The sequence below is a fragment of the Erythrolamprus reginae genome, chromosome 2, assembly GCF_031021105.1.
Source record: "Erythrolamprus reginae isolate rEryReg1 chromosome 2, rEryReg1.hap1, whole genome shotgun sequence".
In the NCBI taxonomy this organism is placed as follows: Eukaryota; Metazoa; Chordata; class Lepidosauria; order Squamata; family Dipsadidae; genus Erythrolamprus; species Erythrolamprus reginae.
In genome coordinates, this window is record NC_091951.1 from 6,756,247 (window position 1) to 6,772,157 (window position 15,911).

Sequence of the window (15,911 nt, forward strand, 5' to 3'; positions counted from 1 at the left end):
AGCTCTTTCACACACGCACACACAGAGACACACACATGATCAGCAGCAATGAACTTTTGTTTTCAACAAAGCTAAACTCCAATGGTTATCCCCTCAATAGATATGGAATCAAAATCACCAAGTACAGAATTTAGTTATAAAAAAAGGAGCATGTGGTAAGCTGTTCCTATATCCCCTTGAAATGCTAATTGTTTTAGGAAACTCCTGTTTCTTTGGTGTGATATATGGTAAAGGGGTCATGAGATCTATTGCCCCAACTAAATGTGACCCGGTATGCCAATTTGTAGAATGATAACTCCTATCTTTTCCTCACTCTTTTGTTAATTCCTGTTTCTTTGAAGATGAGGAGCTTTTTCACACACACAAACACACATACACACACACAGACATGTTTGTCTTTGGGTTGCGCTCACCCGCTCCGGTGTTTTGGGAAATGTACAACATTAACACTTGATTTCAAATGGAAGCAATGAACACTCACACTTCGGAATGAGTTTGTCCTTTTTATTCATCCTGCTTCTTGCCCAATCTGTGAGTTTTGAGTTAGTAAATCCTGCCCATAGAGTAAACCCACCAGGGACTATCCTTTCCTGAAATGCCTAGCCCACCTGTATCCTCCCAACCACCCAGACCGCATGTCCCAAGGAAAGAGAGGAGGGAGGGGGAAGACCCAATGTGTACCTTATTTCAAAAGAAGTCCCTGCGCCCCCTCCTCTTTTCCTCTCCCCTCTTTCCAAGAAGAGTCATAAAGGGTCCCCAGACAGCAAAATGCCTTCACTTCTATCCATTGCTGCTGATAATGTGTGTGTGTGTGTGTGTGTGTGTGTGTGTGTGTGTCTGTGAGCTCCCAAAGCCCCCCACACACACTTTGAGGACTCTCCACATGAACGCAGAAGGAGGCATGGGATCATCTAGATGCCCAGATTATGAACAGACCTCTATCTCTCTCTTCAAACAGGAAAGGATCATTAGCCTCCCCAAGTTTTTCCCCACAAAGCCTCCAGCCCCCCCACTTTGGGGACCCATGCCTCTTTTCACACCTCCTTCATTTGTCTTGAGGGTTACCAGAAGTGGGAGGGGGAGGGAGCTTTGGGAGAAGTATGTTCCCCTAGCCAATTTAGCAGGTCAGAATTTGTCAAATGTGTATGGGTGAAAGGAGAGGGTGGGACTGGGTGACCACCAAGGTCCCTTCCAACTCTTGTTAAATGTGTATGGGTGGAGGGCAGGGGTGGACCCTACCCCCACGTCTCGGGCCTCCAAATTTTTGCCTATCTTGACACTTACTTTTGTCGTAAATGCTCCATGCATCGTAAAAATTCCAAAGATTAGCAGGAGGAGCAGGTCGTAAAGGGGCCCCAGATAGCAACCAGCCTTCACTTCTTTGCTACCTAGCAGTCTCTCCCAACCCTCTTTTGAGAGGACTGCTCTGATTGGGTTCCCAAATTAGTTTTTAAAGGATTAGCTTGTTGTGAGGCAAGGAGTTCCACCAGCCAGTTTAGCAGCCCAAGAATTTGACCGGAAGACCAATTCTCCTGCTTGTAAAGAGGGTTGGACTAGATGGTCTCTGAGGTCCCCTCCATCTCTGTCATTCCATTTCATTCTCCTGATTGAGCTGAGGGTCAGACTAGATGGCCTCTGCTGTCCCCTCCATTCTCCTGCTTGAGCTGGGGGTCAGACTAGATGGCTACCGAGGTCCCTTGCCTCTCTATCATTCTGTAAGTCTCCTGAATGAGAAGGGGGGTCAGGTCAGATTAGATGGCCACTGAGGTCCCTTCCCTCTCTATCATTCTGTAAGTCTCCTGAATGAGAAGGGAGGTCAGGTCAGACTAGATGACCACCGAGGTCCCTTCCCTCTCTATCATTCTGTGAGTCTCCTGAATGAGAAAGTGGGTCAGACTAGATGGCCACTGAGTTCCCTTTCCTCTCTATCATTCTGTGAGTCTCCTGAATGAGAAGGGAGGTCAGGTCAGACTAGATGGCCACCAAGGTTCCTTCCCTCTCTATCATTCTGTAAGTCTCCTGAATGAGAAGGGAGGTCAGGTCAGACTAGATGGCCACCGAGGTCCCTCTCCTCTCTATCATTCTGTGAGTCTCCTGAATGAGAAAGTGGGTCAGACTAGATGGCCACCAAGGTCTCTTCCCTCTCTATCATTCTGTAAGTCTCCTGACTGAGAAGAGGGGTCATACTAGATGGCGAGTGAGGTCCTTCCCCTCTCTATCATTCTGTAAGTCTCCTGAATGAGAAGGGAGGTCAGGTCAGACTAGATGGCCACTGAGTTCCCTTTCCTCTCTATCATTCTGTGAGTCTCCTGAATGAGAAAGTGGGTCAGACTAGATGGCCACTGAGATCCCTCTCCTCTCTATCATTCTGTGAGTCTCCTGAATGAGAAAGTGGGTCAGACTAGATGGCCACTGAGGTCCCTCTCCTCTCTATCATTCTGTGAGTCTCCTGAATGAGAAAGTGGGTCAGACTAGATGGCCACTGAGATCCCTCTCCTCTCTATCATTCTGTGAGTGTCCTGAATGAGAAAGTGGGTCAGACTAGATGGCCACTGAGATCCCTCTCCTCTCTATCATTCTGTGAGTGTCCTGAATGAGAAAGTGGGTCAGACTAGATGGCCACTGAGATCCCTCTCCTCTCTATCATTCTGTGAGTGTCCTGAATGAGAAAGTGGGTCAGACTAGATGGCCACTGAGATCCCTCTCCTCTCTATCATTCTGTGAGTGTCCTGAATGAGAAAGTGGGTCAGACTAGATGGCCACTGAGGTCCCTCTACTCTCTATCATTCTGTGAGTCTCCTGAATGAGAAGGTGGGTCAGATTAGATGGCCACCAAGGTCCCTTCCCTCTCTATCATTCTGTAAGTCTCCTGAATGAGAAGGGAGGTCAGGTCAGACTAGATGGCCACCGAGGTCCCTTCCCTCTCTATCATTCTGTAAGTCTCCTGAATGAGAAGGGAGGTCAGGTCAGACTAGATGGCCACCGAGGTCCCTTCCCTCTCTATCATTCTGTGAGTCTCCTGAATGAGAAAGTGGGTCAGACTAGATGACCACCAAGGTCCCTTTCCTTTCTATCATCCTGTGAGTCTCCTGAATGAGAAAGTGGGTCAGACTAGATGGCCACTGAGGTCCCTCTCCTCTCTATCATTCTGTGAGTGTCCTGAATGAGAAAGTGGGTCAGACTAGATGGCCACTGAGATCCCTCTCCTCGCTATCATTCTGTGAGTGTCCTGAATGAGAAAGTGGGTCAGACTAGATGTCCACTGATATCCCTCTCCTCTCTATCATTCTGTGAGTGTCCTGAATGAGAAAGTGTGTCAGACTAGATGGCCACTGAGATCCCTCTCCTCTCTATCATTCTGTGAGTCTCCTGAATGAGAAAGTGGGTCAGACTAGATGGCCACTGAGGTCCCTCTGCTCTCTATCATTCTGTGAGTCTCCTGAATGAGAAGGTGGGTCAGACTAGATGGCCACTGAGGTCCCTCTCCTCTCTATCATTCTGTGAGTCTCCTGAATGAGAAGGTGGGTCAGATTAGATGGCCACCAAGGTCCCTTCCCTCTCTATCATTCTGTAAGTCTCCTGAATGAGAAGGGAGGTCAGGTCAGAATAGATGGCCACCGAGGTCCCTTCCCTCTCTATCATTCTGTGAGTCTCCTGAATGAGAAGGTGGGTCAGATTAGATGGCCACCGAGGTCCCTTCCCTCTCTATCATTCTGTAAGTCTCCTGAATGAGAAGGGAGGTCAGGTCAGACTAGATGGCCACCGAGGTCCCTTCCCTCTCTATCATTCTGTGAGTCTCCTGAATGAGAAAGTGGGTCAGACTAGATGACCACCAAGGTCCCTTTCCTTTCTATCATTCTGTGAGTCTCCTGAATGAGAAAGTGGGTCAGACTAGATGGCCACTGAGGTCCCTCTCCTCTCTATCATTCTGTGAGTCTCCTGAATGAGAAAGTGGGTCAGACTAGATGACCACCAAGGTCCCTTTCCTCTCTATCATTCTGTAAGTCTCCTGAATGAGAAAGTGGGTCATACTAGATGGCCACCAAGGTTCCTTCCCTCTCTATCATTCTGTGAGTCCCCTGAATGAGAAGGGGTCAGACTAGATGGCCACCAAGGTCCCTTCCCTCTTTATCATTCTGTGAGTCTCCTGAATGAGAAAGTGGGTCAGACTAGATGACCACCAAGGTCCCTTTCCTTTCTATCATTCTGTGAGTCTCCTGAATGAGAAAGTGGGTCAGACTAGATGGCCACTGAGTTCCCTTCCCTCTCTATCATTCTGTGAGTCTCCTGAATGAGAAAGTGGGTCAGACTAGATGACCACCAAGGTCCCTTTCCTCTCTATCATTCTGTAAGTCTCCTGAATGAGAAAGTGGGTCAGACTAGATGGCCACCAAGGTCCCTTCCCTCTCTATCATTCTGTAAGTCTCCTGAATGAGAAAGTGGGTCAGACTAGATGGCCACCAAGGTCCCTTCCCTCTCTATCATTCAATGTGTGTGTTTGTGTATGAAAGAGCAAATTGTCCCATTCTTTCCTTCCAAAAGTAGCATTTTGTAACAACCGTTCTGATTGGATGGTGGTGAAGTGTCCCATGTAGCCAAAAGTCTGTGGCTGAATTTAGATTTTTGTGGCCAAAGGGCTGGGGCCAAGAGCTAGGGGCCTTTGGGTGAGGGAGTGAAGGCAGCGGCCGATCTGCTGCTGCGGAGGAAAGAGCTTCATCCAACTGGCGGAGGCAAAAAGTCCCATTCCCTCCAGAGGACCGCCCCCCCCACAGAGAAGGCTTTTCCCCTGAGCCCCACCAAATGACATTGCCTGTATGATAGTCACTGCAGGATCATGAGAATGAAGGTCCTGGGGTGGAACTACATGCGGTGGCCAAAGATCGATAATACCATGTTAGAATAGCAAGGTGGCAGGAATGCCAGAATTCCTGGCCAGCAACTCCAGCTGCACCTTATAGAGAATGGGAAATCCCCTCAGAGAAGGCTCTTCCCCTAGGTCCCACCAAGCGAAGGCTTTGGCACTTAGATCATTTGATATGATATGATATGATATGATATGATATGATATGATATGATATGATACCTCTTATCAGTTTTTTATATTTCCTCTAAGTCCTCAGAGAGGGGTGGCATATAAATCCAATAAATAAATAAATAAATAAATGAATGAATGAATGAATGAATGAATGAATGAATAAATAAATAAAAAAATAAAAAAATAAATAAGCAAACAAACAAACAAACAAATAATATTTGTTGATTTATCTTTTTTTAAAAAAAACTTTCAATTTGAATATATTGGAAAAGAAATCAAAGCAGAATAACATGTAAAAGATGAACGTACTATGAAACAATGTATAACAAGAGCAGATATCTCAATGGATCTGAAATGTTGTAAACCATGCACATGGCATGAAATTTGAAATGACCTCTGGGCATCATTACGAGAAAAACTATAGAGCTAAAGAAGAGTTCAGGTTAACATTTATGTTTAATTTTTAAGTCTTAAAATTATTCATTTCAGCACAGTCCATAATCTTCCTTATTATTTCTCTTTCTGTTGGTATCCTATTCGATTTCCAATTTTGTGCGTAAACAATTCTAGCCACCGTTACTATATGCACAATTAAGTAAATTTCTTCTCTATTGAAATTATTTGGTAAAATTCCCAACAAGAATTTCTCTGGTTTTGATTCAATAAAGACTTAAAGATAAAGAAGATTCAGAATATTATAGAATCTGGAATGAATGGAATCTAGAATCTATGAATGGATGAAATTTAAAAATATCTAAGTATAGTCTTCGGAGAGGGGCAGCATACAAATCTAATAAATACAAATACAAATATGAATTTTTTTAAAAAGGTAACAGATTGAAAAAGAAAGCAGGTAAACACCCAGATGGGGAAAAAAAAAGAAATGGTGGCAGCACTAGTTGCTAATGTAACACAAATCTAAGATAGTTCATGTTTTTATATTATTTTACATGGGAAAACTATTTTTATTAGGGAATTAGCTAAATGTTGATGTGAGGCGGATTTTTTTCTTTTTCTTTTCTCTTTCCCTTTCTCCGTAAATAATGATGAATATGAGATTTATAGAATGTTAGATATTAAGGATATATTAAAGGGTCTTGTCTCCTTTTTTTGTTTCTGTTTTCAATGTTTATTACTACATATAATGTTGGAGAGATGGAGTTATGGGAGGGAAGGGAGAGGGTACAAAGTAAAGAAACTCCTTAAAACACATTGATGATATGGAAATTTGGCATATGTATCTGGTTTGATATTGGTATTGTGTTTTGTTATTTGCATATGTTTTATCTTAAGGTGGAGAAAAATAAAAAATATATATACCCAACATTTATGTTTAATTGTATTTATTTTTATTATTTATTTGGTAAACATGTATAAAATAACAGGTATAACAGGATTAGGAATATAGGAAATGGATCTGAATAAATGGGGTCATTAGGACAGGGAAGGTAGGCATGTTGGTACACTTATGCACATTTCTTACAGATGTCTTAGGAATGTGGCAAGATCAATAGTAGACAATCTAGGGTTAAAGTTATGGGGGTTTGGAGATGAAACCAAACCAGGTAGTGTATTAGATTAGATTAGATTAGATTAGATTTATTGGATTTATATGCCGCCCCTCTCCGCAAACTCGGGGCGGCTCACAACAAGTAAAAACAATACATAATAACAAATCCAATACCCACCAATCCAATTACAATGTTAAGCTAAAAAATTAATAAGAAAAACCCCCAGAATATTAAAAAACAAGCACACAATCAATCTAACTCCAAAACAACATGGGCAAGGGGGAGATGTTTCAGTTCCCCCATGCCTGACGGCAGAGGTGGGTTTTAAGAAGTTTGTGAAAGGCAAGGAGGGTGGGGGCAATCCTAATCTCAGGGGGGAGTTGGTTCCAGAGGGTCGGAGCCGCCACAGAGAAGGCTCTTCCCCTGCGTCCCGCCAGACGACATTGTTTAGTCAACGGGACCCGGAGAAGGCCAACTCTGTGGGACCGAGCCGGTCGCTGGGATTCGTGCGGCAGAAAGCGGTCCTGGAGATATTCTGGTCCAGTGCCATGAAGGGCTTTATAGGTCATAACCAACACTTTGAATTGTGACCGGAAACTGATCGGCAACCAATGCAGACTGCGGAGTGTTGGAGTGATATGGGCATACTTAGAGAAGCCCATAATTGCTCTCGCAGCTGCATTCTGCACGATCTGAAGTTTCCGAACACTTTTCAAAGGTAGCTCCATGTAGAGAGCGTTACAGTAGTTGAGCCTCGAGATGATGAGGGCATGAGTGACTGTGAGCAATGACTCCCGATCCAAATAGGGTCGCAACTGGCGCACCTGGGCAAACGCCCCCCTCGCCACATCTGAAAGATGTTTCTCTAATGTGAGCTGTGGATCAAGGAGGACGCCCAAGTTGCGGACCCTATCTGAGGGGGTCAATAATTCCCCCCCCCCCGGGGTAATGGATGGACAGATAGAATTGTCCTTGGGAGGCAAGACCCACAGCCACTCCGTCTTGTCTGGATTGAGTTTGAGTTTATTGACACCCATCCAGGCCCCAACAGCCTCCAGGCACCGGCACATCACTTCCACTGCTTCGTTGACTGGACATGGGGTGGAGATGTATAACGGGGTATCATCGGCGTATTGATGATACCTCACCCCACGTCCATGGATGATCTCGCCCAGCGGTTTCATGTAGATATTAAATAGCAGGGGGGAGAGGACCGACCCCTGAGGCACCCCACAAGGGAGAGACCTCGAGGTCGACTTCTGACACCCCACTAACACCGACTGCGACCGACCAGAGAGGTAGGAGGAGAACCACTGGAGAACAGTGCCTCCCACTCCCAACCCCTCCAGCCGGTGCAGAAGGATACCATGGTCGATGGTATCAAAAAGCCGCTGAGAGGTCAAGGAGCACCAGGACAGAGGACAAGCCCCTGTCCCGGGCCCGCCAGAGATCATCCATCAATGCGACCAAAGCAGTTTCCGTGCTGTAGCCGGGCCTGAATCCAGACTGTTGAGGACCTAGATAATCAGCTTCTTCCAAGGACCGCTGGAGTTGAAGTGCCACCACCTTCTCAACAACCTTCCCCATAAAGGGAAGGTTGGAGACTGGATGGTAGTTATTAAGCACGGCTGGGTCCAGGGAAGGCTTCTTGAGGAGGGGGTGCACAAGTGCCTCCTTATAAAGGGCCGGAAAGGACCCCCTCCCCAAGGAGGCGTTGACAATCTCCTGGACCCAGCTCCGTGTCACCTCCCGACTGGCCGAAACCAGCCAAGAGGGACACGGATCCAGTAAACAGGTGGCGGAACTCACAGCTCCAATGGCCTTGTCCACTTCATCAGGTGACACCAAGTCAAACTCCGCCCAGACAGGTGGACAAAGACATTTAGCCCCAGTCACCTCGACTGACTCGTTGTCAGTCGACTCTGTTTTACAATTGGAGTCGAGGTCCACCCGGATCCGAGCGATTTTATCAGCGAAAAACATGTTAAAATCCTCAGGACTACTCTGCAAGGGCTCTCCAACTCCCCCCTGATTAAGAAGGGAGCGGGTTACCCTAAACAGAGCGGCTGGGTGGGATTCCGCTGATGCAATCAGAGCGGCATGATACGCGCATCTTGCCGCCTTGAGCGCCACTTTGTAAGTCTTAATATGAGCTCTTACAAGTGTTCGATCAGATTCAGACTTACTCTTCCTCCATCGCTTCTCCAGACGTCTCTTCTGGCACTTCAACTCCCGGAGCTCCTCGTTGTACCATGGAGCTCTACGGGGTCTAGTGCCGTGGAGAGGTCGCAACGGCGCAATCCGGTCAACAGCCCCTACTGCAGCCTTGTTCCAGGCCTCAGCAAGAGCCTCTGCCGAACTGTGAACGAGTGTATCTGCAATAACCCCAAGCACCATCTGAAAACCTTCTGGATCCATCAGGCGTCTGGAGCGGAACAACTTAATCGGTTCCGCCTCCCTGCGGGGAAGGATTAGAGCCAGGAAGTTAAGCCGCAGTAGGAAATGATCTGACCATGGCAAAGGCAACACTTCTAAGCCCCTTAATCTCAGATCATTACTCAATTGCTCAGAGAGGAATATCATATCGGGTGCGTGCCCAGCCTCGTGAGTCGGACCTTGAACTACTTGAGTCAGGTCCATGGCTGTCATGGTGGCCATGAACTCCTGTGCCAGTCCAGAGGAACCGCCGAGTGACGGCAGATTGAAGTCCCCCCAGGACAATAAGTCCAGGGAACTCCACCGCCAACCCGGCCACCTCCTTGAGCAGCACAGGCAGGGCAGTTGACACGCAGCTGGGAGGCAAGTATGTGAGTAACAAGCCCACCTGAACCCCTAAGTCCAACTTCACCAGAAGGGACTCGCAACCCGCAACCTCTGGAGCAATGAGCCTATGCAGGCAAAGACTCTCCCTGGCTATAATAGCCACTCCTCCTCCCCTTCCCTGGGGTCGAGGTTGGTGCCATACCTGAAACCCAGCTGGACAGATTTCTGAGAGAGGAACTCCTCCCTCCGGGCCCAGCCAGGTTTCGGTCACACAAGCCAGGTCGGCCTCCTCATCCAGGATCAAATCCCGGATGAGGAAAGCTTTATTTACCACCGATCTGGCATTGAGTAGCAGCAACTTGAGCCCAGGGCCAGAATTACACTCGTCACCAGTATCTTGGGTTGAGCTCAAGGAGCCGGAAGAAGGGATCGCTACTAAGCAGTGATCTCTCCTTCCCCTGGAACGGCTAGCTCCAAGGCTCCCACCATATCTGCCTCTCCCCAGCAAGACCGGAATATTTTGACCCTCCGCCACCCTAGAGAAAGGTGCCCCCTCCCCTCCTGCCTCTCAAGCATCAGGTATGCCAAGGGTATACAGTGATCCCTCGATTTTCGCGATCTCGATCTTCGCGAAACGCTATATCGCGATTTTTCCCACCCGATGACGTCACTCTCTTCCTTCCTCATCTTTCTTTCTCTCTCTCTTTCTCTCTCTTGCTTCTTCCTCTCTCACACTCTCTTCCTCCCTCTCTCATCTCTTTCCTTCTCTCTCTTTCTCTATCTCTCCCCCTCTTGCTCTCGAGCGGCGGGCGGCGGGTGGGCAAGCGGCGGGAGGGCAGCAGCGAGGAGCCGAAGATCAGGGTTTCCCCTTTGTGTGGGCGGCGGGGAAGACCCAGGGAAGGTTTCTTCGGCCGCCCAGCAGCTGATCTGCTCGGCAGCGCCGCAGCAGCGAGGAGCCGAAGATCGGGGTTTCCCCTTTGCGTGGGCGGCGGGGAAACTCCAATCTTCGGCTCCTCACTGCTGCGGCGCTGCCGAGCAGATCAGCTGCTGGGCGGCCGAAGAAACCTTCCATGGGTCTTCCCCGCCGCCCACGCAAAGGGGAAACCCCGATCTTTGGCTCCTCGCTGCTGCGGCGCTGCCGAGCAGATCAGCTGCTGGGCGGCCGAAGAAACCTTCCCTGGGTCTTCCCCGCCGCCCACGCAAACTCCACCATCTGCACATGCGCGGCCATGGAAAAAGGGCACGCATGCGCAGATGGTGTTTTTACTTCCGCAACACTATATCGCGAAAAATCGAGTATCGCGAGGGGTCTTGGAACGTAACCCTCGCGATACTCGAGGGATCACTGTAATTTAAATCATAACCATTCAGTTCATACATACTGTAATCCCACCCACCAAACCCATTCCATTCACTATCCCCCTCCCACCCACCCCCATTAATTTCATTCCCATAAAAATCCATTGCTAAAAACCCTAATAATTAATTAAAAAAAAATAAAAAATAGATTACTTAAAAACACTAATAGCATCAATAATTCATCCCTTAAAATCAATTAATTAAAAAAACCAGTAAATATAAAAACATATAACACATAGGAATAGTATAGAAGTATTCCTTCAGTCCTATTTTTCCTCTGTGCTTAATGATTTTTGTTAAATATGCTTTGAAGCAATGTAAATAAGTACTGAACGTTGATTGGTTGAGACGTTAACAGTTGAGTTTCGGCGGGAGGTTGAAAAGTATATAAGGAGCGTCTGGCTCTGTCTTAAAGCCAGCCGCGTTCCTTGCTGAAATCACTTTCTGAAAAGAGCTGAACCGAATAAAGAGTTTTCTTTGAACCGGCTGCCTCAGTTTTCTTCACTGGCAACGACGGACGGTCGAACCTACGATCTCCACGATGGACAACCTGCCTGTCAGACGGGCTCCTGATTTCTTCGACCCAGAAAAGTCCACCTGGGACAACTACATAGCAAAATTTGTGATTTTCCTGGAAGCCGTGGGAATGAAAGAAGCTGACAGCGACAGAAAAAGAGCCATCTTCCTCAACTACTGCGGCTCCGAGATCTACGACCTAGCCCTGACACTGACAGACCCTCTGCCGGCGAATCAGAGCTTGGAGATCATTTGCATTGTTGGCTCTGCAAGTTGTGTCATCAGCAAAATATTGAATATTGATTGTCCCAAAGGTGATTTTTCAAGAGGCAAAAGGACTTTCTGATTTTCTTTGAAGACATTTTGCTTCTCATCCAAGAAGCTTTTTCAGCTCTGAAGCTTGGAATTTGGTGTTTCTTCCTTCAGTTTTAAAAACAAAATGCATCTTCTTCAAAGCCAGTTTTTTTAATATACGTTCAGCACATAGGGAATTGTAACGACTTGTGAGAATGTGCTTGTGAGACAAGAGGAAGATCAACAGATTGGACAAATCAAAAGGCTTATCAAACTACATGTGCCACTCACCTCTTCCAGAGATAAACAAAAAAATAACATACCTATCTCGATAAAGAAACTACAAAAAAAAAAAAAATCCCTCTGGCGTAGAAACAAAAAAAGCCCAGTAACCAACTTTAAAGTCCGCTACAAAAGCATATACCAAAGAATAAGAGCAGAATGCCTCAACTACCACATCAAACAAGAGGAAAGCCTCCTTCGCACCAAGTCTAACCGTGCTTTCTATAACTTCGTCAACAACAAACTCAATGACTCCAGACCTATTCCACCACTCGTAGGACCCAATAACAAAGAATACCATGATGACCCAACCAACGCCAACCTCTTCAACTCTTTTTTTGGCTCTGTTTTTGTCAACAGCAATGGTTCTTCCCCCATCTTCGCAAATCACACATCTAACCCACTAAAAAACCTAACTCAAATCATTTTCACTGTAGACAATGTAGAAAAAGCAATCCGTGACCTCAAACCCTCCTTATCTACCGGACCAGATGGTCTCTGTGCATACTTCCTAAGGAAACTTTCTTCTGCTCTTGCTGAATCCCTAAGCATCATCTTCCAAAAATCTTTCAGGACCAGCACGCTCCCCAAGCTATGGTCAAAAGCAATAGTCATCCCCATTTTCAAAAAAGGAGACCCTTCACTAGTGGACAACTACAGACCAATATATCTTTGTTGCGTCCCTTGTAAAATCATGGAATCAATCTTAAATCGATCAATCACCCTCTACTTAGAATCTAATAACCTACTCTCAAACAAACAATTTAGATTCAGAAAGAAACTATCCTGCAACCTACAACTACTTCACTGCAAAAACATTTGGACTACCCTCCTCGACCAAGGTAAATCCATCGATGCAATTTATATAGACTTTTGCAAAGCCTTCGACTCAGTGGTCAACGACAAACTACTCCTAAAACTCAAATCCTATGGCATCTCAGGACTCCTCCACAACTGGATTACTGCATTCCTGTCAAATAGGCAACAAATTGTCAAAATTGGTATCGCCATCTCCACCTCCACCCCTGTCATAAGCGGCGTTCCCCAGGGAAGCGTACTAGGTCCTACTCTCTTCATTCTCTACATCAATGATCTCTGTGACCATATTGAAAGCAACTGTGTTCTTTTTGCTGACGATGTGAAACTTTTCAACACCACTGATAACACACTCACCCTCCAGAAAGACCTGGACTTTGTCTCAGACTGGTCTAACACCTGGCAACTTCAAATATCAACCAACAAATGCTCTACCCTCCACACTGGCAAAAAGAATCCTAACCGCACATACGAACTGAATAAACAACCTCTCACTGCTAACCCACATTCTGTAAAAGACCTTGGAATACTAATATCGAATGACCTAAGTGCTAAAGCCCACTGCAACAATATTGCCAAAAAAGCCTCTAGAGTTGTTAACCTGATCTTACACAGCTTCTGCTCAGGCAATCCCACTCTACTCACAAGAGCCTACAAAACTTTTACCAGACCCATCTTAGACTACTGCTCATCTGTCTGGAACCCATACCACATCTCAGACATCAACACCCTTGAAAATGTTCACCAGAAGAGCCCTTCACTCCTCCACTCGAAACAGAATATCCTACGAAAATAGACTTACAATCCTAGGCCTAGAAAGCCTAGAACTACGGCGTCTAAAACATGATTTGAGTATTGCCCACAAGATCATATGCTGCAATGTCCTACCAGTCAATGACTACTTCAGCTTCAACCGCAACAACACAAGAGCATGCAACAAATTCAAACTCAATACAAACCGCGCCAAACTTGACTGTAAAAAATATGATTTCAACAATCGAGTTATCGAAGCGTGGAACTCATTACCGGACTCAATTGTGTCAACCCTAACCCCCAACATTTCTCCCTTAGACTCTCCACGATTGACCTCTCCAGATTCCTAAGAGGCCAGTAAGGGGCGTACATAAGTGCACTGGTGTGCCCTTCGTCCCCTGTCCAATTGTCTTTCCTTTCTCTCACTTTTCATATATATTCTCTTTCTTTCATATATCCTCTCCTCTAAGCCCACTTTCACCCTTTTTATATTATCACATGTCTATTTTCTTCCTATATACTTGTGTATTTGACAAATAAATAAAAAAATAAAACAAATAAGTGGCATATAAAAGATCTACAGTCCATGAGATGTAGAGGGAACATGGGAAATGTTTAGGAAGAGACATTCAACAATTTTCTTGAGGATACCGATGGGCTGTTTGCTAAAATAAAGTCATGTCAAACGAGTAAATAAAATAAAGTAAATAAAGAATTGATTGTAATTGTGGATTCTTTCTGGCAAGTACAAAGAATGCTTATCCACATGAAATATGCATATGTAAATCTTTTAACAATTCTAGGTATTTAATTAATTTCCTAACATGTCCTGGTAGAAAGGGCATGGCCCATTGCAGAACAATGTTCCCGGTGATGTAACTGTGAGTTTTCACCAACTTTTCTTTGCACATGGAGCTCTGAAAGAAGTTCAAAATCCCCAGAGGAGTTGCTTTTCATTGTAATTATCACAACAATCAAGTATTACCCTGCAATGCTCATGGAGATCTTGCTGCTATTTCTTGAGTGATTGCCTTTGATGTAAACATCAGACTGATGCAACATGGAAGGGATCATGCATCAGAAAAGGATAAATGCTTCCACTGGTGCTGAATGATTTAGGAGAGGCAGGGACTGTGCTATTGAATGTATCTTTCTCTCCTTTCCATCTTGTGAGTGTGAATTCTTTGAATTATAATTATTTTTGCTGTTTAGGAACAGAGAAGTTGCCGATTCAATCCAAGCAGGAATGGACCTTGCGCATCTGCTTCTGACATTGCTGCTTTTGGTGATCCCAAGAAACTCTGGAAGTCTCAAAACCAAATGCCCCACAATTTTGAAGCAGCTGGAGAAAAGAAAACCACTGAACTATTACAGGCCAGGAGATCATCTCATTAATGTGATTCTCACGGCATCAATAACTTTGTTTAAGCCATTACAGTTCAATGAAGCTCCTTATATTTCTTCTCCTGGGTAAGCAATTCAGTGGGATGGAATTGCATTCCCTCCATCATATTTCTCCCTTCCTCGTCCTTCTTCTTCCACTTATTTCTTTGATGTAAAACATCTGTCATCTCTTGGATCACTATGATCTACAAGCTTCTTTTTTGTTCATGAAAGACTGAAATGGGTCAGAAGAAACCCTAAAAGAACCTAAGAAAAAGAAACATAGTCTAGAGTTCATCACTTGAATATCATCTATCTATCTATCTATCTATCTATCTATCTATCTATCTATCTATCTATCTATCTATCTATCTATCTATTATTACAGTTGAAAGGGACCTTGCAAGTCATCAAGTCCCTTTATCATTTTAGTTGCTCTTTTCTGTACTTTCTCTAGAGTTTCAATGTCCTTTTATAGTGGGGTTAGCAAAATTGAATGCAGTACTCTATGTGTGGTCTGACTAGGGCATTATAGAGTGGTATTCTTTTTTCAAGGTAAAAATTTGTTTATTTATTTTTTCCACCATACAAACTTTTTTCATACATTTAAAATAATCGAACTGCAATAAAAGAAGTATTTAGTTAGTAAATCAAATATAATTGCCCCCAAAAGTCTAATAGTTCCAAATTAAATTATTTTCAATATCAATCATAAACCCCAACCTTGACCCCTAATTTTGTCATCCAGATGTCTAAATTTCCATTTACTGGTAATTGAATTCCACATTGATTGCAATAATTTCATCTTATTCTTACAAATGCAATTAAGCCATTGTGTTTACTCCCCCTTCTCATGTATTCTGAAAATCCTTACTATCTAAGTAAAACTAAAGAAATTATGAGCTAATAATAAAGAATAAAAGAAAATATAATAGTAAGAAAAAATAAAAAGAACCACACACAATTACTATTTAAAAAGTTGAAACTAATCAAACTAGAAAAGAAAGGGGAGAAAAAAGAAAGAAGGGGAAAAAAACCTCAAGATCTAATCAATCCATTATTTTAGTTAAAGATTTATCATAATATTAAAATCATATAGCCTATGACCTATTATTTCAATACATACATTATGCCTTACAAAACATAGCATTTCTGTATGTATTTCAATATTTCCAAACTTAATAGTAAAAAAAGGAAAA

General features: G+C 44.6%; 1 protein-coding gene across 1 annotated transcript in view; it reads left to right on the top strand.

Annotated features, from left to right (window-relative positions):
* Positions 1-11,209: 11,209 nt before the first annotated feature.
* Positions 11,210-15,911, top strand: part of LOC139158808 (vomeronasal type-2 receptor 26-like) — a 31,131-nt gene continuing 26,429 nt past the window's right edge. Inside the window, exons 1-3 of the mRNA XM_070736144.1 lie at positions 11,210-11,498; positions 14,354-14,432; positions 14,542-14,799. Of these exons, the coding sequence (XP_070592245.1) occupies positions 11,210-11,498; positions 14,354-14,432; positions 14,542-14,799 (626 nt within the window). The remainder of the gene's footprint in view (positions 11,499-14,353; positions 14,433-14,541; positions 14,800-15,911) is intronic.